General features: G+C 49.1%; 6 protein-coding genes across 12 annotated transcripts; 3 read left to right on the top strand and 3 right to left on the bottom strand.

Annotated features, from left to right (window-relative positions):
• Nucleotides 1–211: 211 nt before the first annotated feature.
• LOC122573038 (elongation factor Tu, mitochondrial-like) lies at nt 212–7,068 on the bottom strand. 2 transcript variants are annotated; one of them, XM_043738932.1, is made up of 7 exons: nt 6,828–7,068; nt 2,211–2,334; nt 1,957–2,009; nt 1,691–1,856; nt 1,307–1,614; nt 550–1,211; nt 212–459 (listed from the first exon to the last, which is right to left on the bottom strand). In XM_043738932.1, exons 2-7 carry the CDS (start codon nt 2,242–2,244, stop codon nt 276–278), a joined length of 1,407 nt encoding a protein of 468 aa, XP_043594867.1. In that variant the 5' UTR covers nt 2,245–2,334; nt 6,828–7,068; the 3' UTR covers nt 212–275. The 2 variants fall into 2 exon arrangements, with proteins under 2 accessions (XP_043594867.1, XP_043594868.1); XM_043738933.1 differs by lacking the exon at nt 6,828–7,068 and adding an exon at nt 2,475–2,589.
• On the top strand, nt 2,732–8,807 carry LOC122573034. Of its 2 annotated transcripts, none has more exons than XM_043738922.1 (8): nt 2,732–4,810; nt 5,654–5,822; nt 5,909–6,040; nt 6,934–7,224; nt 7,290–7,484; nt 7,586–8,005; nt 8,088–8,348; nt 8,556–8,807. In XM_043738922.1, exons 1-8 carry the CDS (start codon nt 4,751–4,753, stop codon nt 8,573–8,575), a joined length of 1,548 nt encoding a protein of 515 aa, XP_043594857.1. In that variant the 5' UTR covers nt 2,732–4,750; the 3' UTR covers nt 8,576–8,807. The 2 variants fall into 2 exon arrangements, with proteins under 2 accessions (XP_043594857.1, XP_043594855.1); XM_043738920.1 differs by having other exon boundaries at nt 7,568–8,005.
• Nucleotides 8,808–8,941: 134 nt separating this feature from the next.
• On the top strand, nt 8,942–13,840 carry LOC122573027. The gene is made up of 4 exons (XM_043738899.1): nt 8,942–10,041; nt 10,110–10,398; nt 11,741–12,373; nt 12,444–13,840. Exons 1-4 carry the CDS (start codon nt 9,810–9,812, stop codon nt 13,363–13,365), a joined length of 2,076 nt encoding a protein of 691 aa, XP_043594834.1. The 5' UTR covers nt 8,942–9,809; the 3' UTR covers nt 13,366–13,840.
• On the bottom strand, nt 13,649–18,403 carry LOC122573023. Of its 2 annotated transcripts, none has more exons than XM_043738883.1 (10): nt 17,918–18,403; nt 17,674–17,843; nt 17,359–17,585; nt 16,937–17,291; nt 16,494–16,700; nt 16,306–16,425; nt 16,006–16,239; nt 15,712–15,901; nt 15,386–15,615; nt 13,649–15,289 (listed from the first exon to the last, which is right to left on the bottom strand). In XM_043738883.1, the coding sequence occupies exons 1-10, from the start codon at nt 18,259–18,261 to the stop codon at nt 13,932–13,934; spliced, it is 3,435 nt and encodes a 1,144-aa protein (XP_043594818.1). In that variant the 5' UTR covers nt 18,262–18,403; the 3' UTR covers nt 13,649–13,931. The 2 variants fall into 2 exon arrangements, with proteins under 2 accessions (XP_043594818.1, XP_043594819.1); XM_043738884.1 differs by having other exon boundaries at nt 15,712–15,886.
• Nucleotides 18,404–18,852: 449 nt separating this feature from the next.
• Nucleotides 18,853–20,153, top strand: LOC122573044 (transmembrane protein 222). Its single transcript, XM_043738945.1, has 4 exons — nt 18,853–19,122; nt 19,276–19,486; nt 19,556–19,686; nt 19,754–20,153. The coding sequence occupies exons 1-4, from the start codon at nt 18,992–18,994 to the stop codon at nt 19,833–19,835; spliced, it is 555 nt and encodes a 184-aa protein (XP_043594880.1). The 5' UTR covers nt 18,853–18,991; the 3' UTR covers nt 19,836–20,153.
• On the bottom strand, nt 19,949–21,136 carry LOC122573046. Of its 4 annotated transcripts, none has more exons than XM_043738951.1 (2): nt 20,995–21,136; nt 19,949–20,823 (listed from the first exon to the last, which is right to left on the bottom strand). In XM_043738951.1, exon 2 carries the CDS (start codon nt 20,748–20,750, stop codon nt 20,298–20,300), a length of 453 nt encoding a protein of 150 aa, XP_043594886.1. In that variant the 5' UTR covers nt 20,751–20,823; nt 20,995–21,136; the 3' UTR covers nt 19,949–20,297. The 4 variants fall into 4 exon arrangements, with proteins under 4 accessions (XP_043594886.1, XP_043594883.1, XP_043594885.1 ...); XM_043738948.1 differs by having other exon boundaries at nt 20,963–21,104; XM_043738950.1 differs by having other exon boundaries at nt 19,949–20,846; nt 20,959–21,100.
• Nucleotides 21,137–21,184: the final 48 nt, after the last annotated feature.

Genomic DNA, 21,184 nt, shown 5'->3' with positions numbered 1-21,184 from the left:
CTCTATTTGTTGAGGAAATTATGCTTTATCGATAATAAAAATCGACCATTTTAAAAACAAAATTAAAATACATTATATACAAGAACAATTTATTTATAAATTTCCAACATGACTGAAAGTAATATTTTTAAGTCGAATACTCTACAATAATAATATATATATAATAATAGTATATATATATATTGTGTGTGTGTGTGTGTGTGTGTGTGTGTGTGTGTGTGTGTGTATTTGTTGAATATTGACTGATACACGATAAATGCAGTAAATAATTTGAATTATGCTTCCGCCGCTTCTTTCTTCAGTTTCTTTTTACCTGCGAGAAGATCTAATCGCTCGATTTCGCTGAGACCTGACAAAATATTCGTGATTACTCCAGTTGCTATAGTCGTCGAGCCATCTCTTATCGTAAATCGCTGGCCCTTTTCACACACCATTGGCCTTATCAATTTTATCGTAATACTGAAAACAAAAATCCATATCCACGTTGAATCGATTTATCAATTCGTGTAACACGTTTTTCTGCTTGAATAACATTTAAAGAAAATTTACCCAGAGTCTTCGCCAGGCATGACCAAGTCCTTCGCTGACAAATTTAATTGAGCTGCACAATCCCAGGTCTTTGAAAACATTTGACCTTGCATGAGATCATGAATAGGTTTTTTTCGACCTCCTTCCGTAGGAGTCAGCACGTACATTTGACATTCTAAATGATCGTGGGCTTTCATGCTTCCTGGTTTACACATTATCATACCCCTTCTGACGTCATCTCTTTTTAAACCTCTAAGCAAAGCACCCATTTGGTCTCCCGCCTCGGCTTCTTCCAACGTTTGATGAAACATTTCTATTCCTGTTATTGTGCTCTTTATTAGTTTGTTGTACCCAATCACCTCACATTCCATGCCCTTCTTTATTTTTCCACGTTCCAATCTGCCAGTAACTACCGTCCCTCTACCCGTAACAGAGTAAACATTTTCTATCGGTAAGAAAAAAGGTTTGTCCAATTCTCTGACAGGGGTTGGAATATAAGAATCCACAGCCTCTAACAATTTCATTATAGCATCCTGTCCTATATTTGGATTAGTACCCTCTATCGCACAAAGGGCACTACCTTTAATAACAGGTACGTTTATTCCATCATAACCCATTTCGGTTAACAACTCTCTTATTTCCATTTCTACTAAATCGACCATTTCATTGTCTGCTATATCAACCTTTATGAATAAAAATAACGTTTTTGACAACAGAGAGGAGGGACGAGATAGCTTTTACATAGATAGTACTCAACCAACTACACGAAAGATCTTACCTTATTGATGAAAACAACAATGTTATTGATACCAATCTGCTTAGCAAGAAGTAGATGCTCTCTGGTTTGCGGCATGGTACCATCTGTAGCAGCAACAACAAGTATAGCTCCATCCATCTGTGACGTTCCAGTAATCATGTTTTTGATATAATCCGCATGTCCTGGACAATCGGTATGTCCATAATGGCGTTTCTCCGTCTGATATTCAATATGCGCGACATTGATAGTTATACCGCGTGCTTTTTCTTCGGGTGCATTATCAATATCAGAGTATTCTTTCGGTTTTGCGAGTTCCATTTGAGAAAGAACTACGACAGACAAGGACAACAGTAAACACAACAGATAAAATGATTAATGTAAATGAAAATCAACTGGTAAATATACTCTTGGTAATAGCTGCTGTAAGCGTCGTTTTTCCATGATCGACATGTCCGATTGTACCAACGTTACAATGAGGCTTAGTCCTACTAAACACTTGTTTCGTGCTGTAAAACCTTTGCGTTGTCAGACTCGATAAATATGTCCCTGCTCGTAACTGACCATAAAATTGCTAAAAAGAAAAGTTTTATTTTGAGATACCCCGCAAGCATTAAGTTTAGGAACGTATCATGGAAGTAGCGGTTATGGAAATTCCATTGTAATTTTCTTACGTGTTTAACAAGACGCTCAACTAAAAATAGCTGCTTCACAGTGTGCCTGAGTGCTGAAAGCAAAAGAAATGCAATCTTTTATCAATGGTCTGTAATCAATCGATGAGCAAATTAAAGTTTAAGTTTCTTCGATTCTAATTTCGTTCGAATGATTTCCATCTTTACGAAATCTTTCTACATTCTATCGTTGTCTTAAAGAAACACCGACTCGAAGCAATGATCATTCGATACAAAGCGATTTTACGTCTACTTACCAGAATTGCAAATTATTTTCGTAGTGAATACCATGTTTGATGCGTAATTTCTTTAACGTTTAACCTATACTTCCAACAAAACCTCTGAGCAACCAACTCGCTGAGGGCGACGCGTGCGGACAAACTATTGGACAAGTTGCGTAATATTTATGATTATAATTCGTTCGAATGTACACATTACATTAACATTTTGCTTTCCCTTGCCCTTTCCTATTTTTTCGAAGAGCATTGGACGCAAGAAAGAGTCTAAAAGCAATTTTTTACCGGTAGATATTCTAGAAATGTCGGCTATGCAAAATCTTCCATTTTTTGATTGGGTGAAACCATCCACATGCGGTAGTCCAATTCCGTGAAAGATTTTAAAAGGGCGGCCTTCTTCAAATATCGCTTACATCGTCGGTATGAAAAGTTTCAAAACGAAATTAGTGAACGAAATTTTGGCGAAATTGAAAACGAACTAGATCGAGAGACGCTTTTACGATACGTTTTCTGGAGTACGATCAAAATCGTCTCTTTCGAGAAGAAAACAGGAACAAGGATGCATGTACTCGTATACGCGCGGCAAAATTAATAAGTGAGATCTAATTAATTCGAAGAGAACAACGAGGCACGAGAAAAAGAAGAAGGTATAGAAGGTGCGGGGATCGGGAGGATTATCATTACCGTCGTTAGAGCATAATTTCGAGATACTCGGTCAGATAAGAGCATAGAATTGGGATCCATTCAGAATGAAACGTGAGATAAATTAAGGTAGATATTTAAATGGATTCCGGACATCCTTATTCGCACATTTCTCGAATGAATTTCTCGCGGATGAAACGAGCAATCGTGCAGCACCAAGGTGAGATCGATCGTCTAATCGAAGTGCGAAAAGAATTTTGTAAATAGGCACGGTTGGTACGCTAGTAATCTTCCCTGACCCGTCGCTTGTTTCGTAGCACACAAAACGTGCTACAATACGAACGCTCGGACGGACAAAACAAGAATGTCGTTGAGAAATCGTGTGTTCCGAAAACAGAGGTCCCTATACATACGCAATATAATAGATCTTTGCTGCTATTAGGCGATGTCGGTGACAGTGTTTTCGACCGATTTATTTCATGTTTCAGTGATTAACCTAACCCAAATCGACACACGATATATCGCGTCTAAGGTTAGTACAAAGATCTGTTATATATGTATAACAGTATATAGGGACCTGTCTGTATCTTCCGAATGTACCGTCTGCCGAAGCTAAAATTTTATATTTTAGATTTACCATTTGATTCTAAGATGTGTACAAAATTTCGTCTAGATCAGCCACCGGTGCCTTTCGAAAGTACAGACGAGAGGAAATTATTCGTTCACGGATCAAAACGAATTGGCAAAGATTTCGACGTAGCGATCATTTCCCATCTTGCTTCGAGCCCTGCAGAATTTTATGGCACTTCCGTGTAGGTCTTTTACCTCGCGCCCAACGCGCACTACGCGTTTCTCGCGGTTGGCTCTTCTTTTGTTCTCGGGTCTCGGTCGATTCTCCATTTACATTCCAACGTAGTCCATCGTGGCGCTTCCTGTTTCTCGGGCGACTCACCGCGTGCCGTTTCCCGCTTCCCGCTTCCCGCTTCACGCCTCCTTCTTTCGGCTTATCGCGCGGGCCTAAGGAAAGAGTCCGAAGGACTGGCCGTCACTCGCGTCTCGATCACGAGTCGGATACGGGCCAAGGGTAGCTCGTGAAACGATGACGTGCCGACGAAACGGTAGGTTAACGATACCGTTCGGTTGCGCGACCAATCTTCCTCGAGGAGTAGAAATTAACGAAACCACATGCACCGGTAGATGTACCGGTGCGACGAGTAACACAACGGGCAAGACGACGAGGAACACGATGAGAAAGGGAAGCGCGGCTGATCGAGCAGGAAGAAGAAGAAGAGAAGGGGTGGTGGATCACGACCAAGTTCGTTGCTCGTTTCGTATTGGAATACCAATGAATTTTGAAGCAGTCTGCGCGTGACCCGAATATTATTCGTTCGTCACCCTTTCTTCTTACCTTTTCCATTTCCGTCTTGCTCGTTCCTCGTCGTTGTTACCTCGTCCGACAGTTCCAACTATTATTCTCGAAGAGTCGCGTCATAGACATAGGACGCGAAGCGGGCAAAACATCGTCCAAACGAACCGCGAATTTGCCGATCACGATACGCTACGATCGCGGAAGGGAGTGTAGTGACTCGAAGAAGGATCGAGACCAGAAGTCCGGAACATAGACCGAGACGAAGACCGAGAGCGCGGTAAAGAGGTGGGAGAGCGAGGGAACACAGTTGTGTCCGCTTTTGCATCGTTCGTGCACGGGGACCAAAAGCAGCCAGGGTCGCCGTTTGCTTTCAGTCATTGCGAAGAACGCGCGGACATCGCAGTCGCGCCGGGTACTCGTGCGAGATAGATCGATTCGTTCGTCGCGAGCACGCTCTCGACGCAGAAGAAAAGGAAAATACAGTGTGATCGATCGATCGATCGATCGACAATCGGTCGTCGAGGCGAAGAGCCGTGTAGCCGAGAGAACGATGCGTGGCAACGGTGAAACGATCGTCGTTCTTCTGTTTGCGATCGCGATCGATCGTTTGGTGAGTTTCGTTCGCCGGTGGACCATCTCCGACGCAAATTCGCGCGCTATTCGTGCGCGACCGATGATCGCCAAGATTTACGGTTTCGCGCTCGGCGAAAGAAGAAGATGGGGCGGGTGAAGCGAGCCGACGGGCACGAAAGCGCGGCGCGAAACACGCGGAAATGGAAGTGCGGTGCGTCAACCGCGTAAACGGCCGTTCCCGCGAAAACAAACGTCGTCTTGCAGGAACTGGAAACTCTAACTCCAAGCGCTAGCTGGCAACACCTGATTAACGGTGCATGTTACGCGGCTACTTTAAACTCGGAACGCGAATGTCGCGCCACGTCGTCTCGTTTCGCGCTTACTTCCTTCCGAGCACATCGCCATGTGTCGGTCGTCGCCCCTCTTCTCCCCCGTTAGCGATTCCTCCGTGTCTCTCGCTACGTTGCACGTTCGACGTATTCCGTCTTCTCCCCCCCCTCTCTCTCTCTCTTTTTTTCCCAGCTACCTTTGTCTCTTCTTTACGGTCCTGCTCTTTCCATTCTATCCGGCTTGATTCTTCCGTATTGCCAGCAGTTTTTACCGTATTCGCGGCGCGTTTGTCCGCGCTTATTGTTCGACGATGAGATGAGAAACTGGCAAACGCGATCGAGGTAATGGGACAGGAAACAGGGTGAGAGGCGGTAGAGGGGCGCGTAGGAATCGAACGCGTGGAAAAGACGAGCAAACGGGCGACGAGTACGCCAGGCTGGTTCGCGCTCGTTTCCTTCCGGATAAACGAAGAAACGAGCCGCGGTTCTGGTTTACTCGTTGCCGTCGCCAGGCGAACGGGAATACGAGAAGACTGCGATGCGCGTTTCAGGGGACGATGGTTGTGGGCTCGGCAGCGAGGACAGTGAGCGCGCGGCTGGACGAGCGATGTACCAGGGACGCGGAATGCGATTCCAGCATCGAGGGTAGTCACTGTCGGAATGGCTATTGTCGCTGTTTGCCCTACTTTGCCGCGTACAACGGAACGTACTGCCTCGAGGGTGAGAATTTGTTGCGATTACGAGCCTCGATACGACGACGAGAATATAACAACGAGCGCTGTTTCCTTTCTCGCGGCGATATGCAGCGACTCTTTTGGGCCAGGAGTGTCTCGTCGACGAGCAATGCACCTTGAAAGTAGCCAACAGCGGCTGCATGGATGGCTTCTGCGGCTGCAGGGATGGTTTCCTCCAATTTCGTCGGCATACGTGTCTGGGTCGTAAGTAGACGCGATCGTTAAACCGTTCGTCGAGCTATAACTGTCGAATCGACGAAAATAGATTTTTAGGAGTTTTCTAAGCTCGTTTGCCGAGTCTGAGCAGCGCAGTCTCCGGATATTTGTAAACGTCGCTTCGTCCGACCACTCGTTTAGAGTAACCATGACCTTACGCGTGTTTCGCTCGTTTCGTATCGGCCCAGTGAAATCGAAAAAGACTAAATTCCACGTCAGATGGTAGCTGAAATTTTCTTGCGCCAACGTGGTAACAGTAATACGTTTATTACGGTGTCTATCCTAACCTGTCCATGGTATATAGACAGTTGAGGTTTCGTATCTCGCATTATAGAAATTCTTTGTTCAGAAATATTAGAAATTTGGATTACCAGTGGTTTCTATCCCATATGATAATGTACTGATAGATGGATTTATTACAGTGGATTAAATAAAAATCGATGATTATTTGACTCGAACTTAATGCATAATCAACGACTGCGGTTGATCGTCGAAAGGTATTATCGATGGCCGTTAGGCCTATTGAAGTTTTCTGACACTTTCGGCTTGTCGACATTTGCGCTTTATCGTCGACATTGTCTGTTTGTATGAGACACGCTTCAACGCCGTCTGTCCGAACGACGAGACTGAGTTACTAAAGTAGTCGAGTACGTCGGAGAAACGATATGGCGCAAGGAAATTTCACGTACCGTTTAACGTTGCGTCCAAGGCTACTTCGACTGGACTATATCGAAAACCGTCAGATTCGAACGAGACGATAGCTCGAATCGCTTACCGGCCTCGTCGTATGCCCTTCGTCGAAGCTTCGACGAGTCCGAGCAAGCAGGGATTAATCTTCGATGAGAGATCGATCGAACGCGCGTTGTTTCGTAACGTTTCAGCGGCGAAACTTGGCCAAGTTTGCTACGAGCACGCCCATTGTCGTCTATGGCAGCGGAATTCACACTGTGATTTCTTGATCCCCAACCTGTTCGGACGTTGCCAATGCACGGCGCCTATGCGTCGCGAAAACGATATTTGCCGACCCGACGATCTGGTTAGACCTTTACCGATGTTCGACGATTTCTCGACGGGAACGATCGCGACAGCGACGATGTCGTCTCGCCACGACGAGCAAACTCAGACGTTTGACGATCGACGAGAGGACGAGGCGGAGAAAGAGATGGAAACAGGTAACTAGATGGCGCAGAAACGATGTTGCATCGACTACCCACGTATTTCGTTCGGCTCTTTTCAGGAGTTCGAATCGACTGGCTGAAAAATGATACCGCGCAGTCGGCAATCCCGTCGTTTCCCCTTGACGCGACCACCGAGACGACGAATTCTTTCCACTCGCAAAACGTCTTACCGACGGCGGACTACGACAGCAGAGACGACGCTATCGTGGTCGAGGCGCTCACCGAAACCGTGTCGTCGACGGTGTGGACGTCAGGTAAGAGAAAAGGAAGAGGCAGACGGTCGATAAAAAGGGAGAAAATCGTTATCGATAAAACTTTTGCGCAAACTTTTACGCAGCGTCCGCTTCGAAAACAGATCGACAGTCGGAGGTGGAGGCGACCGAGCCGCCATCGGCCATCAGTTTAGGACACGATTGCGTCTCGGATTTGGAATGCCGGCTGGCGGATCCCTACTCGAGATGCATCGACGGAACGTGCGACTGTGGTTTCCGAGGAAACGGAAGCTGCTCCGCGAGAAATACCGGTTGCGCGGCTGGCACCTTCCAATGCAAGAATTCCGGAAAATGCATCAGTTGGTTCTTCGTTTGCGACGGACGGCCGGACTGCGGCGACGGCTCGGACGAACGATGCTCGGTGCGAGAAGGAGGGACGGAATGCCCTGTACAAGCATTCAGATGTGGTAGGAGCGACGTTTGCGTGTCGAGAGCGCTAATGTGCGACGGTAAACGGGACTGTCCGCGAGGCGAGGACGAGTTCGGCTGCAACAATCGACGGAGTAAGTGCTTCGTTGGCAATGACGCGAGTCGCGAATACCGCTCGATTCTCCAATGATCGAACACAATGAATCCGTGTCGTAGAATGTCCGGAAGGAGCGTTCAGGTGTGACAACGGACAATGCCTGCCAGCGTACGAGTTCTGCAACGCCGTGGTGTCTTGTCGCGACGGAAGCGACGAGCCGAGGGGAGTTTGTCGAAGGCAAGTCGGAAGCCGCGGCAGAGTCGCCACCAGACATTGTCCGTTCAGGTGCGACAACAGCAGGTGTCGATCGGACGCGATCGCCTGCAGCGGCCGCGACGGCTGCGGCGACGGCTCGGACGAGAAACGCTGTTCCGTTTGTAGTTAGTATGCTTCCTTTCTCTTTTCTCTTTACCAACGTTTGCAGCGACGGAACCGGACGTCGTGGATAAAAGTATCTAACTGGAATGCAACGCACACCCGCTCGTCCAAGGGATTGCACGACATCGTGTGTCTGCGCGCATGCCACTTAATTAGCCGTTAATTGTTATCGCATGGTCGTTAATGATTTTCCGTATCTTTGATGACAGGATGTCCGCAATTTCCTTAACTGGGTCCGGTAGGCGTTACAACGAACGAGCTGGAGATTAGCCGAATAACGATGCTCGATGTTGCAAGCGTGGTGATTCACGAGGTCCGAGGAGAGGACGAATCAACGGCAGCCTGACGTTCCAGCACGGGGCAAGGTTCCGATGCGACGCGACCGCCGATCATTTGTATCCAAGCGTGTATTTTTTGGTAGATTCGCGATTCGAATAAACGTACTGGAAAACCTGGAAGAATCGATGATCGTTCTTTTCGTAACGTCCCCTCGATGCCGCGGCGAGAGCATCGCCGCGCGTATGTGGTCCGTACAACGTAACGGACGTTTCCAGCCGAGAGTCTGTGTGGACGTGGAAAATTCGATTCGGCCACGTTTCGATTCGAAATTGGAGGAGATGCGCGCATCTGCGCGAAGCGAGCCAACACTTCGGTGGGGTGAGTACGCGTCGATAGCCAACCATCGTTCCTAGTTCCTAGTGTCTCGCTGTGTTTCGACGACCACGCGAAACCTTGGTTCGTCGATTCGTCGCGTCGAGCCAAGCCGTGTCCGCAACTTCGAAACCTTTCTCGTTCCTCTGTAACCTTCGTTCGACTCGACGATTTCCCCGATATCGGTCACCGAAGATTCTACGTTGACGAACGCGAACCGAACACCTGCGTAGACTACCAAACCTAACCCTGACGTCGCGTTGCCTCGCATTGGCCAGCGTTGGGTCGCATCGTCGCATCGCGTCGCAGTTTCTTCCGTTGCCAGTCCTCCCTACCCATCTGGAAAGACGCATTTGCCGTCAGTCGTCGTCGAAACGCGGTCGACTACGTTACCCGGCAGTGCGGAACGATCGGACGGAGAAACTGGTCCGCATCGCTGAAAAATCGTCGCTCGGTGTCCACCGTTGGTTGCTGGCCGACGATCGAGCGCGATCGAGGTCGAAGGAAGGTTCGTTCTCCGGACGAATAAATCGATATCAACGACGACGGCCACGACGACGACGACGACGACGACGACGACCACGTCGATCGCCAACGGTGGTGCGCGGTAGTGGTGCAGGGATAGATAGGTAAGCGTCCAGGTTGGCGTTTCCTAGCCGCTCGACGATCGCTCGAAGGACATCGTAATTTCGCGAGAGAGATCGATCGACCGGTGAGGAAAGGACGAAAAGCGATCGCCGGGAACCGGGCTCGATGACCGTTCGATCGGTCGCGTGGAAGCGACGCACGGTAGCGAGGACACGCGGAAAAATATGGTTTCGCGAACATCGAAGCCGGTGTTGCCTGTCACCGACGAAATCTCCTCGCGGAAACTCATGAGACGGTCCCAGTTGATCGTCGATTGCCTTCGTCGACGACCGAGTTTCGTTCTGCTGCTGTTGCCTGCTGCTTTCCTGGCCAGCTTCTACGTCGTTTCTTCGGAAAAGGATTACGATCTCGAGCCACGATATCCGTCCTTCGTCAAGTCATACAACGCGGTCGACGGTAAGTACGATCGACGATTAGCCGACCAACGCGATGGATAATCCGGAAGCGCGCGGATCTCTGCGTAGGTACGATGGAAGGTTACCTGGTGTGGAATTCGAGATGCCAAATGCCATCGAAGAAACCCGTTGACCCGTCGATCCGATCCTACGTGAAGAAGAAGGCGTTTGAAAAATGCGCGAGCGAGCCGCCGTTTACCGGTTTGTCCCTACGAGAAAACGGCACCGTGGTTCTGTCCGTGAACCCGGCCACTGCGGCCCGTCATCCCGGCCTCAGATGCTGTTGGTCGCCGGTGTACAGAGCCGAGAAACAACCGAAGAAACCGACCAAAGACAACAACGTGGATTCGTCGATCGTGTGAGTGTCCTCGGGTGAGACAGAGAACGAAGGTAAAGGTCGATTTGTATTATCCGTTCAAACACGGAACGATTCGATTCCGAGTTGGTGGATTGGCCAACGTAAACGAAATTCGATCTCTCCGGCTACAGATATTGGTTGCCGATTCGAGTGTCAGTAACAGGCGTGACTCGACAGGTTGCAGGGTTGTCCGTGTATTTATACAATTGGTTCGCGTCTGGCAACGATAAACGATAAGCGCAAAAATAATAACGCGAAGATTCGAAACGTGGCAACGGAACATCGTCGTAACCATCTGCGTTCCACGCAACTGTAACGCAGCTTGTGCTTTATTATACGCAGGCCGATGGATCCTCGTGAAAAGGGTGTCATCGATCGAAGCATCGATAGAGGGATCTAATCAATTATCGAAAAGTTCGGAAGAAAACGCCATTTTGACGAACTCGTGGATAAATTCGTGGCTCCGTCATAGTATTCAAGCTTGATCGCGTTAGTACTAACGTAATGGGTTTGCGACTATTAATCGGTCGCGTGACGTCGCGCCTGTGAATACACTTATCGATATTGATATAAACAACGTTGGTCTCTCGCCTCAAGGCGCGGTGCGCGGCCGGATGAATATTACATAAGTACCACTAACCCAAGCGGAGGTGGTTTGAAAATTAAGGCCGAGCGACAGAATATTCTTCCATATAACGTGAAAACGAAGGTCGATCGGCGATTACGCGTATAGGAAATGATCGATCGAAATGTTTCAACCAGCTTTACGACGCATTTCGAGATCATCGTAATCGTGGACAAGTTCGTTGAAACGGTGATCTTTTTCCAAATTTCCAGCGGTTTTCGCGCAGAATAAACAGCGTTGTCACGTTCCTCCGTCGACGCTTCACCTTTTCACGAGGCTCCATCGTCTCGTACGTAAGGAGACGCAGCTGCCGGTGATAGCAGCAGCTCCTGATTGTATAAACTATAATTTCCGATTCATTCCGTCAGAATCTCGTGACGCGTTGCAAAATATAGAACGGTCATGCGTTCGTCTGTTGATAACTAAATGCATATCGTACGAGATATGGGTGCACGTATCTCTATGGATTCCATTCAACCGTGTCCCGATAACTTTGATCGGTTTGCCGAGAATGTCGATCGTCGTAGTCACACGTCTGAGGCTATATATATATATATATATATGTATATACGTATAAACGCATCCTTATTTAATAAATCACTGCGACGCTGTTCCGTGTTTGAACGGATGATACAAATCGACCTTAACGCAACCGATCGACCAATCAGATGGCTGCGTGACACGCCACGCGTTCGATCGCGACCATCTTTTTTCTAGTGTGAAACGATGCGAGAGCTTCGAGAAGGAAACGACGACGCCCGACGACGCCCAGGCTGTGATGGTCAGTTGCACCGTCGATTCGAAGATCGGCGGTGGCGGCGGACAACGCGGTAAGCCAATCTACGAGAACGTTCACGCCATTCCGAACCCTGAGAAGGTTCGCGATCGGACGCGACGCAACGACAGCCAGCAGTCGACCACGTTCGGCACCGTGGCTCTTTCTAGAAAGCTGAGCGTCCTGCTGCTCGGCATCGACAGCGTCAGTCGATTGAACTTTATACGTAGCATGCCGATCACCGAGAGATACTTGCTGGAAACCGGCTGGCTTCGATTCGACGGATACAACAAGATGGGCGACAATACGTTTCCCAACTTGATGGCCATCCTGACAGGACAGAACCAGTCACAGGCCTACTCGTTGTGCAAACCGACCGTTCCGTACATGCTCGATCGTTGCCCCTTCCTCTGGCGGAATTTTCGCGACGCGGGCTACGCCACTGCCTATGGCGAGGACGAAACGGCTCTCAACACCTTCAACTATCTGAAGATGGGCTTCGTCGAGCCGCCGACCGACTATTACCTCCGACCGTACATGCTCGCCTGCGAGAAGTTGCTGAAAGTGAAAAAGAGGTAGATGCGATGGTTGGTTCTATCCGGGTCGCGGTGTCTTCTCTGCTTTTCATCGTTACCTACTTTTCAGATTCGGGCTCAAGTATTGCACCGGACCCGAGACCAGCTTCGATAGAATTCTCGATTACGCGACCGAGTACGCGCGAGCGTTCCGCGGCTCGCCATATTTTGGCTTCTTCTGGACGATCAGCGTGAGCCACGAGAACGCGAACGGACTGTCATCGATGGACGGCCGACTTCTCGACAAGCTGAAGCGACTGGAAAGCGAGGGTATCGCGAACGACACGATGATCGTGCTGCTGAGCGACCACGGAATGCGCTGGGGCCCGATCAGGAACACGTTCGTCGGGTGGTACGAGGAGAGGCTGCCGTTCCTCTACCTTTGGCTTCCCGAGTGGTTCCGAGAAGAACGACCAGAGGCGTATTCGTCGCTGCGCGCCAATCAACGTCGGTTGATCTCGCCGTTCGACCTCTACGAAACACTGAGGGACGTGTTGCGGTTGTCAGGTGGCTCGGCCAATCCGTCCTCGGGATGCCCCGGATGTCGCAGCCTGCTTGCGGGCCCGGTGCCCCTCGAGAGAGGTTGCTCCGACGTCGGAATCTCGTCTCATTGGTGCGCCTGTAGCGCCTTCGAGTCGGTGGACACTCGCGATCCGATCGCTCAGAAGGGAGCGCAGGTGTTTCTCGATCACGTGGACAAGCTGCTCGACGGCTATCGGGACAAGAAGGGAAGACGGTTGTGCGCGAAACTTCGTTTGAAGAAGTTGCACCGTGTTGACCGCGTGATCGACTTCGGAAACTCGAGCAGCGTCGCCTACTTCTACATGATACAAGTGAGCCCCGGGGATGCGAAGTTCGAGGTGACGGTTCGATACCACGAGAACGGAACCTACACCCTGTCCGACCACGAGGTTAGCAGGATCAATCCTTACGCCTCTACCGCGGAGTGCTTGGATCGCGGAACCAAGCAATATTGCCATTGTCTCAAGTAATTCGCGTGGAAAATCTCGGGCCGTATCGAAACCGCCAGATGTATTACGCAGGAACCAGGCCTAATAAAGTGCCAAAATCGATTTGCCTCGAACAACCTTGAGATTCCGTCTCGCCGAATTTATTTCGTTTTCTTTGGCAACCACAGGGCACTACTACGAGTACCATGGCCGACGAAACACCTTCGTACACGCGCGAGTACCAATTCATGCCCGCGTATGTACTATATTATTATTGCATACATATATTCGCATATATATATATGTAAATATATATGTATATGTATATGTGTGTATAAGTATGTATATATATATATATATGTATATTTTACTACGTCTCTATAAGCGTAATTTCCTTACAACTTCAAGAGAGGTACGCGGCGAAAGGCGATCGGACGTCGCCGCGTTTCTGATTCGCTACATGTTATCCGATCGTCGTTGCCAACATTACCAAAAATAAATCTTTTTCGCAAAAGTGTCCGTTACTTGTTTCTCTTCTCTTCGTTTCTACGTCCGTCCCGTGTCCCGTTTGACGAACGAACGTGATCTTCGCCCGATGGAATCCTCGATCAATTCGAAAGACCGTCCAGACTGAGTCGAGAAACGCGTCCAATCTCGCGAATCGTTCCCTCCTCGCCGATAGGTCGTCGCCGTATAGCTCCGTGCTCCGGTGTTCCGAACAACATCACCGTTACCGATTGTTTCCGAGTGTGCGCGACCGCCAGGCCCCTTCGCGCCAGGAATCCATCCAAGATCCTCATTCCTTCGTAGAGACTCTGCAGATCGCAGCTCGAGTATCGTCGGTAGCCTCGTCGTTCGCGGTACGACGATCCGATCGAGACCGGATCGGAGGCGTGCAAATTCATCCGCGACTCTTCGAACTCGCCGTTGCACAACTTCTCGTAACTGCTGATCGATCCGATCGTCGACGTTCTGCCGAGGTATCCGTCGCGCGAGCAAACCGGCAATTTCCTCATGGACTTCCCGAAGGTACCGCACGGCGTCGAACTCGCCGTAGATGCAACCGTGGACCCGGCGCTTCCATTTTGCCATTTACCCATTCTCGCGCCCAACAATTTCACGATCGTACTGCTTCTTGACTGATAGCTGCTTCCTCCTTCTTTTCCCTCCTCTCGTTCCTCTCGTTCCTCCTCTTCCATATCTTCGTCCTCTCGCTCTTCCACCTTCCTACCCCTTCTCGTATACCCCACAGCATTCTCCTTCTTTTCGTTTCGCTTTTGTTCCTGGCCCGATCTCTTTCCACTTTCCCTCTGCCAGCGTCGCCTATTCGTCTCTTCCGTCGCCGAGCGTTCCGCGTTTTGGTCCGCGGTAATGCGGCGAACCGACCACAGGCGGCCGATGGTTCGCTCTCTGAACGACGACGATCGACGAACGGTGGCGCAGCCGCAGGCACCTTCGCAGGAGCATCCGGACACGAAACCGTCGTCGGACTTGACGTTATCCTCGGTAACGCTGTCCGCGACGGCATCCTCGACGGTTGGCTGGTCGCCCGGACCCTCGCACGGTTCCCCGATCTGTTCTTCCATGTCCGACTCGATGGTTGCTCCGGATCGTTTCTCCCCCTCGACAGTTTCTTCCGCGTCTCCTCCTCGGTCTCCGCGATCCAACGACTCCGCGTCGATCGAAGCAGCGCGCGAGGTTCTCCGCTGCGAATCACACGAGACGCTGGCCGTTCGGATCGAATTCGAAGCGCTGCAAGTCGGCGAATACGCACCGAGAAATTCGACGTTGATCGAGACCAATGATCCCCGTGCTTCGAGGTCCCCCGGGGTGGTCGGTCCTGGAAGATCGTCGTTTCCGGACAAGGGCGATGAGAACGGTTCGCCGGCTCGACGAAGCCAGTTCCGCCGACGCGATTCCTCCTCCTTCTCCTTTCCCTCCTCCTGTTCTTCGTCGTGCCGTTCGCCTGACGGAACATCCTCGCGTGAAACTCACACGTCCAAGCGGTGTTTGCTGCACCCACTCAACCACAGCAAGTACCTACGAAGGTGGGAATACTTACGCGTGTTCGAATCGATCGACGCTAATCCGGATACGTTGAAATGTCGCGATATCGATCCTGGAGGAGTGACGTACGGCGGCGGTGGGCTCTCGGGCAACCGCCGAGTCGTAGTTCGGTTCTTCGTAATCCCCGCGTCCTGGTTGGAGCTCGACGTAGCGCGACCGCTCCCGCGACTGCTGCCTGCCATCTCGGCCAGCGAACAAACCGAGGAGGATCGTTCGACGTCCAACCTTCGATCGGCCAACCAATTCGTATTCGTACCGCGTGAAACAGGTATAACGAAGAATGCGTCGAGTGAAAGGAAAAGATATCGGTAGGTTACTTACGAGCAGCTTTGACTGGGCGAACTCCTGTCGCGAGTTTCTCGACCGAGCGCCCTCTTCTTTCTTCGAGCGATGATCTCCGAGTCGAATCCGAGCTTGACCACCTCGTCGTAGCCAGGTGGTGCTTCGTACACCGGCGGGTCGTCCGACACCGTGATTTCGTCGATTCGCGCTCCGTCTGCAATATCGAAAACTGTCGAAAGTGACGGTGAGAGAAATCGACGATGACCGCCGGACTATCCATGCTCTACAGGCAATGACTCCCGTATTAGATGTACGTATTAACTGTCTTCCTACCTAGAAGCTCGCTGATCGTTTGCAGTCTTGACTGAAGCTCTCTTTGCTGCCTGGCTCTGGCGCCAATTCTGTACAGCAAGATGATCAGCGCCGATATCAAGACGATCAGTCCGAGGCTGCTCGCCACAAACACCAGAGTAGCCGTCTTCAGGTCTGGGTAGCGATCGATCTTTGGAAAGTAGTAATTCGCCTTGTTCGCGTGCCATTTTCGATCCTGAGGTTCGAGCTCCCAATCTACGAGACGATGTTCGCGTCGAACAAAACGAAACTGAAACGGTTTGAACGATTGCGTTTACATACCTTGAAAGCAGGTTGCCGGTTCGTCGCTGTTGTCGCCGCAGTGATCGAAACCGTCGCAATTCAGCTGACTCGGTATGCATCTGTGATTGCGGCAAAGAAAGTCCGATCCCGCGAAACAGTCTGCGAATGATCGGACGAGAGGGAATGACGAATCGAACGGGATCAGGATTCGCGAAGGTTGCGCTCACCCATGTAACTGAAGGCCGCGTAGGCAATCGCCAGGTGCGAGGACGAGCCAAACGTTCCTCGTAGACTGACGTGAAAGCCGCTGGTGACGGGAGCGACGTGCTCTCTGTGCCTCGGTGGTTGCACCTGACTCGCTGGATGTCTGAGGATCTCGAGCGGCAAAAGAGCCGAAGTGGGCCCCTGTTTTACCACTAATTCGGTATTGCCGGCTGAAACGAATGCGAAAGCGAGTAGAATAATTAAACTGAGTCGCGCGTTTCTTCCAACGTTTGTCCGCAGGCACTGCTTCCTATTCCCCATGATAACGGAAAGCAAAATACAGACTAGTACGCGTTTATCCGCGAACCGTCTTCTCTCACTTGCATTTCGTCCTCGACGACGTATACGGATTGTCTGCGGGCAATTGAAGAAGAGAGATAAACAAAGATCACGCGTCTACACTCACCCATGTCCGCGAACGTGATCACCTTCAGATACATATGCGTTTTCATGTGTAAAAAGTTCTTGGGGGGCCTGATCAGCCAGACGCAGTCGTAAGTTTTTACCCCCTCGCCCACCATATCCAACATGGTAATCGTGCCACCAAGATTCTCCACGTAGCCGCCGCAGTCGGTTATCGGTTGCACGGACTTGTCCAAGGGGTGTCCAATCACGAATGAATAGAAAGCCTTGTAACCCAATCCGGTGCCGCCATTTGCGTAGAATCGTATCAGCAACGAAGGGCCGGAGCTCATTATTACCGGTGGCCGAAATCTCGCGCCGCTACTCACGTCCAATCGTTGACCGTTCCAATCGTAGAACTAGATCGCGCAGAACCATCGTCGATATGACAGGCGATCGTTTTTGCTTCGGTTAGTTTGCACTTACCTCCATTATCGACACGGTCGCCAGCTGAAAATCACTGAACAACAACCTGATGCGGCAGGACGGTGCTTCACTGGGACAGGTGACCACGTACTCCAAGCCAAGATCGCGAGGATACCGAGCCGGGAAGAACGGAGACGTTAAAATCCCACCGCCGGTGTTGTTCAATCCCTTGGCTGCTTGACCGGTCGCCGTTGTCAATTCGGTACCCCTCAGGTGTAATCTGTTCCCTGTCAACGGATCGTGAATCGTATCGATCGATCTTCGATCCAACGCGCTATTAATTCCGCGATGTTCTCTTCAAATTAATCTGCTTACTCTCCGCCGTGTACTCCAGCGTGAACGCGTGCTTGTGCGACTGACTGTAAAGCAGCGTGATCGACAAAGTTCTCGTGCTGGACCTGTACGTGATCGGCGCGTACAGTCCGCAAAACGGAGTTCCCGACACATCCTCGTACGGCGGCTCCGAGATCCACACGTAATCGCACCTGCGGAGACGAAAACAAAACGCCGAACGAAGGTTGAACGCGTTGACGCCTAACAGACGCGTGCACGTAATTACCTGCACGGGCTATCCAACGTGACGCTGCCGTCGCCGCAATGATGCGACAACGCGATGCTCTCGAAGGTGACGATTATCACGCAGGACGGACATGTCACCAGCTCGAGATTACACTGAGCGTGGGAGCTGTTGGTCGTATATACCTGAGAGCCCTCTTGTCTCGGCTCGTTCTTTATCAGCGAGACGTTTCTGGCGTATAGAATACCCTTCTCTCCTAGCTCCAGATACAATCGCCGTCCGTTCTGAGCTCCGCAGATATCCTCATTACGGACGATGTTACCTTCACCCGTTACCACGATCGACCACCATAGCGATATCCCTACAATCGCTTTTAGCGCTAGCATCGCGCGTTTTCGATGCCCCTCCTCTATCTACCTCGACACGCGCGAATACCGTATGCGTTTTCAAGATTTCTCGATCTAGATCTTATCGAGCCGAAACCGATGGAACATCTCCTATCGACGGAAGGGAACGTTCTGCCTTTCGAGAAACTACCATCGCGATTACGCACATAATTTCATTAGTTCGCAACACTGTTACGTACCTCCTTATTACGGTATAAAGCATTTTTATGGTATCCTTTGCACGGTTCTCCTCGCTCTATACCACCACCTCCTATCTTCGTTTACAACCTATACAAACAGATATTTCACGCAACTTTCCATCGCCCTGTCAATTTCTTATTGTCCGAGTAACGTGCAGCAATAACGAACGCCTACCGGTACTTTTACCTTCGTTTACGTTTTCAACGAATATGCCTTCGTATAGTCCTAAAAGTTCGATACATCCGAACCAATCGGTCCCATTCTTTTATCGCCTAATTCGACGAATCGATTTCCGTGAACATACACGTCTGTTCGACGACATATTCACGATGGATCTCGAATGCTTCCTTCCAATCTGCCATCGTGTTATCGTACTGCGCGCCAGCTGCGCTTTCAAACTTTAATTGCAAGAAGTGACATCAGATGTCTCCGGAGGAGACAGAGAGCGCGCGCATGTGTGTGTTTGTGTGTGTGTGCGCGAGAAAGAGAAAGAAAGTAGCTAGGTTGTCGCTCACTATCAAAACAAAATATGAAAGAGGAGGAATTGTTGTCTGAACCGCAAGAGTACTCCGATAATATGTCAAATATAGATCTTGCTATTAATTTGGAAAGGCAAAAATTCCCATTTTGTATAGTTTGGACACCTCTACCGATTCTGACGTAAGTAAAGCTAGAAAAATAACCTCAATCGGTGGCACGCTGGAGTTCTTATATAGTACGAATCGATCGATATATGATATATTTGCGTTGCTGATTTCGCAATATCTCCCCTTATCGCAACCTCAAAGCGATTGCTTTTGTTTCGTTGTGAAGATATTTCTTACCGATCATTGGTCACGTGGGGATTGCCACTTCTACCGGTGTGATACGAGACTTCGCTGGCCCGTATCACGTTGCGGAAGATAATATGACGTTTGGAAAGCCCACGAAATACTTGCAATTGAACTATACCAAAGCCAAAGGAGGCGTTCAGGGATGGGATTCTGCTGTCGCACATGCGAGTGAAATCTATAAAAATAGGATGGTTAGTGCTTAAGCTTGCCCTAATCTTCGCAATTATTTTTCTCTAAGACCACATCTATCTTCTTCACAGCACAATTTATGCTGCGACAACTGTCATTCTCACGTAGCTACAGCGTTAGACCTAATGTCCTATGATAATTCGAATAATTGGAATATGGTAAAGGTTGCGTTGCTTATGCTTATTCGGGGAAAGTATGTAAGGTAAGAGAAGATTCGACGTCGACATCAACGTTACCGAGCATCTTAGAACGCACCTGTCTTTTTTCAGTTTTTCAGGTTTTCTTAAAACTTGGCTGCCATTTTATCTTCTGGTGTTCGCCATCACCTCGCTTTGTCTGGTACTACGATAATACACACGATATTTGTATAATACGTTTTCTCTCCTGTTCGTCAATGACGTTCGCAATCGATTCGCTATCAAACGTTGACAGGTGTATGTCGCGTTGAAAGAATCAATCTTAAGTCTGGTGATGCTTAATATTTATTAAAAGCACTTATTAACACATTAAAATTATACATCCGATACAAATGTACAAACATATAATATAGAGTATACTTAAAATTATGGATAAGTGCTATGTTACAAACGCGCGTACAAAAACTTGATCGCGTATTTTCTTTATCGAATAAATTTGTGCTCGTGCATTATCGAGCGTGGGTGAAGGTAATTTGGTTTAGTTCCTTTTCCTTGTTTTCCTTTCCTTCGTTAAACCACGAGTAGAAAGTACATGTTTAATTACGAACGCATTAATCAAAGTAACGAGTAATGGTGATTTAGACGATCTCGTGGACATTGCACGTTGGAAAGGAAATCATTCGTCGCTTCTACTGCTCATTTCTGCCATGATGCTTTCTTCCAACGAGAAACTATAATCGTAATTTCGATTTTCTATTCTCTCTATAAAAGACAAAATCTCGCTAATTCTAAGGTTGTCTATCTCGAAATCGTTGCTCGCGTTAATCTCCAGACGTTTGCACAGTTTAAATGGAACTCCGTTCAGATAGTGCGGTGCGTTCTCTCCTTGATTATAGTCTTTGTGCAATTCGGGCGGTAAACCTTGGCCAAAATTTGGAACAGGAGGAACGTACGGATATAAATTACTACTAGAATGAGTAGCCGCGGTGTTGTGGCTTGTATCCATTGGCATTGCTGGGGGCATTGAAATGATATCGAATCCGTCGCTTTGACTCGATGACTGTTCTTCTTCCGTCGAATCGGGAGGCGAGTCCTTATGTCGTTTCTTCTTTCCGAATAACCAAGACATTTTTAGCGAATGCGATGCAGCGAAATAGCAACGACGATTATTCCAACGTATCTCGAAAGGCGGAAGAGGTTATCTGTGTGAAAAAAACTTGGCAACCTAACCAAACTCGACCAATGGACATAGGTAAGTTTTTGATGACGCGTGACTTGAATATATAAAGCGATTCACTCGAAACGAGTTGGCTAAAAATGAAAAAAGAGATACTCACGTACAATGGATTTAGGAACAGAAGAACGAAACGTACGTCTACAAGCTACCCATAGTCGATCGATGATTACGCGCCGTAGCATCAACGATATTTCGCGTCATCTTGGTTTAAAGGAAGTAAGCAGGCAAAAGTAAAGTCCGTCGTTCGCATTTGTAACGATTTATATTAACTGGGAGAATAACTTGAACAGCTTTTATTTAGACCGATCGAGAATGATATTTAACGC

This window comes from Bombus pyrosoma, linkage group LG11 (assembly GCF_014825855.1).
Source record: "Bombus pyrosoma isolate SC7728 linkage group LG11, ASM1482585v1, whole genome shotgun sequence".
Lineage (NCBI taxonomy): Eukaryota > Metazoa > Arthropoda > Insecta > Hymenoptera > Apidae > Bombus > Bombus pyrosoma.
This window is presented reverse-complemented; position numbering and strand designations above follow the sequence as displayed.

Coding starts and splice junctions, on each gene's coding strand:
- LOC122573038 (XM_043738932.1), bottom strand. CDS start 2,244: ATGGTATTCACTACGAAAATAATTTGCAATTCTG. Junction 1,615..1,690: donor TACAGCAGCTATTACCAAGA/GTATATTTACCA, acceptor TGTCTGTCGTAG/TTCTTTCTCAAATGGAACTC. Junction 1,212..1,306: donor TTGTTGTTTTCATCAATAAG/GTAAGATCTTTC, acceptor TTATTCATAAAG/GTTGATATAGCAGACAATGA.
- LOC122573034 (XM_043738920.1), top strand. CDS start 4,751: ATGCGTGGCAACGGTGAAACGATCGTCGTTCTTCTGTTTGCGATCGCG. Junction 8,006..8,087: donor CGGCTGCAACAATCGACGGA/GTAAGTGCTTCG, acceptor TCCGTGTCGTAG/AATGTCCGGAAGGAGCGTTC. Junction 8,349..8,555: donor GAAACGCTGTTCCGTTTGTA/GTTAGTATGCTT, acceptor CTTTGATGACAG/GATGTCCGCAATTTCCTTAA.
- LOC122573027 (XM_043738899.1), top strand. CDS start 9,810: ATGGTTTCGCGAACATCGAAGCCGGTGTTGCCTGTCACCGACGAAATC. Junction 10,042..10,109: donor GTCATACAACGCGGTCGACG/GTAAGTACGATC, acceptor ATCTCTGCGTAG/GTACGATGGAAGGTTACCTG. Junction 10,399..11,740: donor AACGTGGATTCGTCGATCGT/GTGAGTGTCCTC, acceptor TCTTTTTTCTAG/TGTGAAACGATGCGAGAGCT.
- LOC122573023 (XM_043738883.1), bottom strand. CDS start 18,261: ATGCTAGCGCTAAAAGCGATTGTAGGGATATCGCTATGGTGGTCGATC. Junction 17,844..17,917: donor ACGTTGGATAGCCCGTGCAG/GTAATTACGTGC, acceptor TCGTCTCCGCAG/GTGCGATTACGTGTGGATCT. Junction 15,290..15,385: donor GTCGATCGATTCGAACACGC/GTAAGTATTCCC, acceptor ATGTTCCGTCAG/GCGAACGGCACGACGAAGAA.
- LOC122573044 (XM_043738945.1), top strand. CDS start 18,992: ATGAAAGAGGAGGAATTGTTGTCTGAACCGCAAGAGTACTCCGATAAT. Junction 19,123..19,275: donor ACACCTCTACCGATTCTGAC/GTAAGTAAAGCT, acceptor TTCGTTGTGAAG/ATATTTCTTACCGATCATTG. Junction 19,687..19,753: donor ATTCGGGGAAAGTATGTAAG/GTAAGAGAAGAT, acceptor GTCTTTTTTCAG/TTTTTCAGGTTTTCTTAAAA.
- LOC122573046 (XM_043738951.1), bottom strand. CDS start 20,750: ATGTCTTGGTTATTCGGAAAGAAGAAACGACATAAGGACTCGCCTCCC.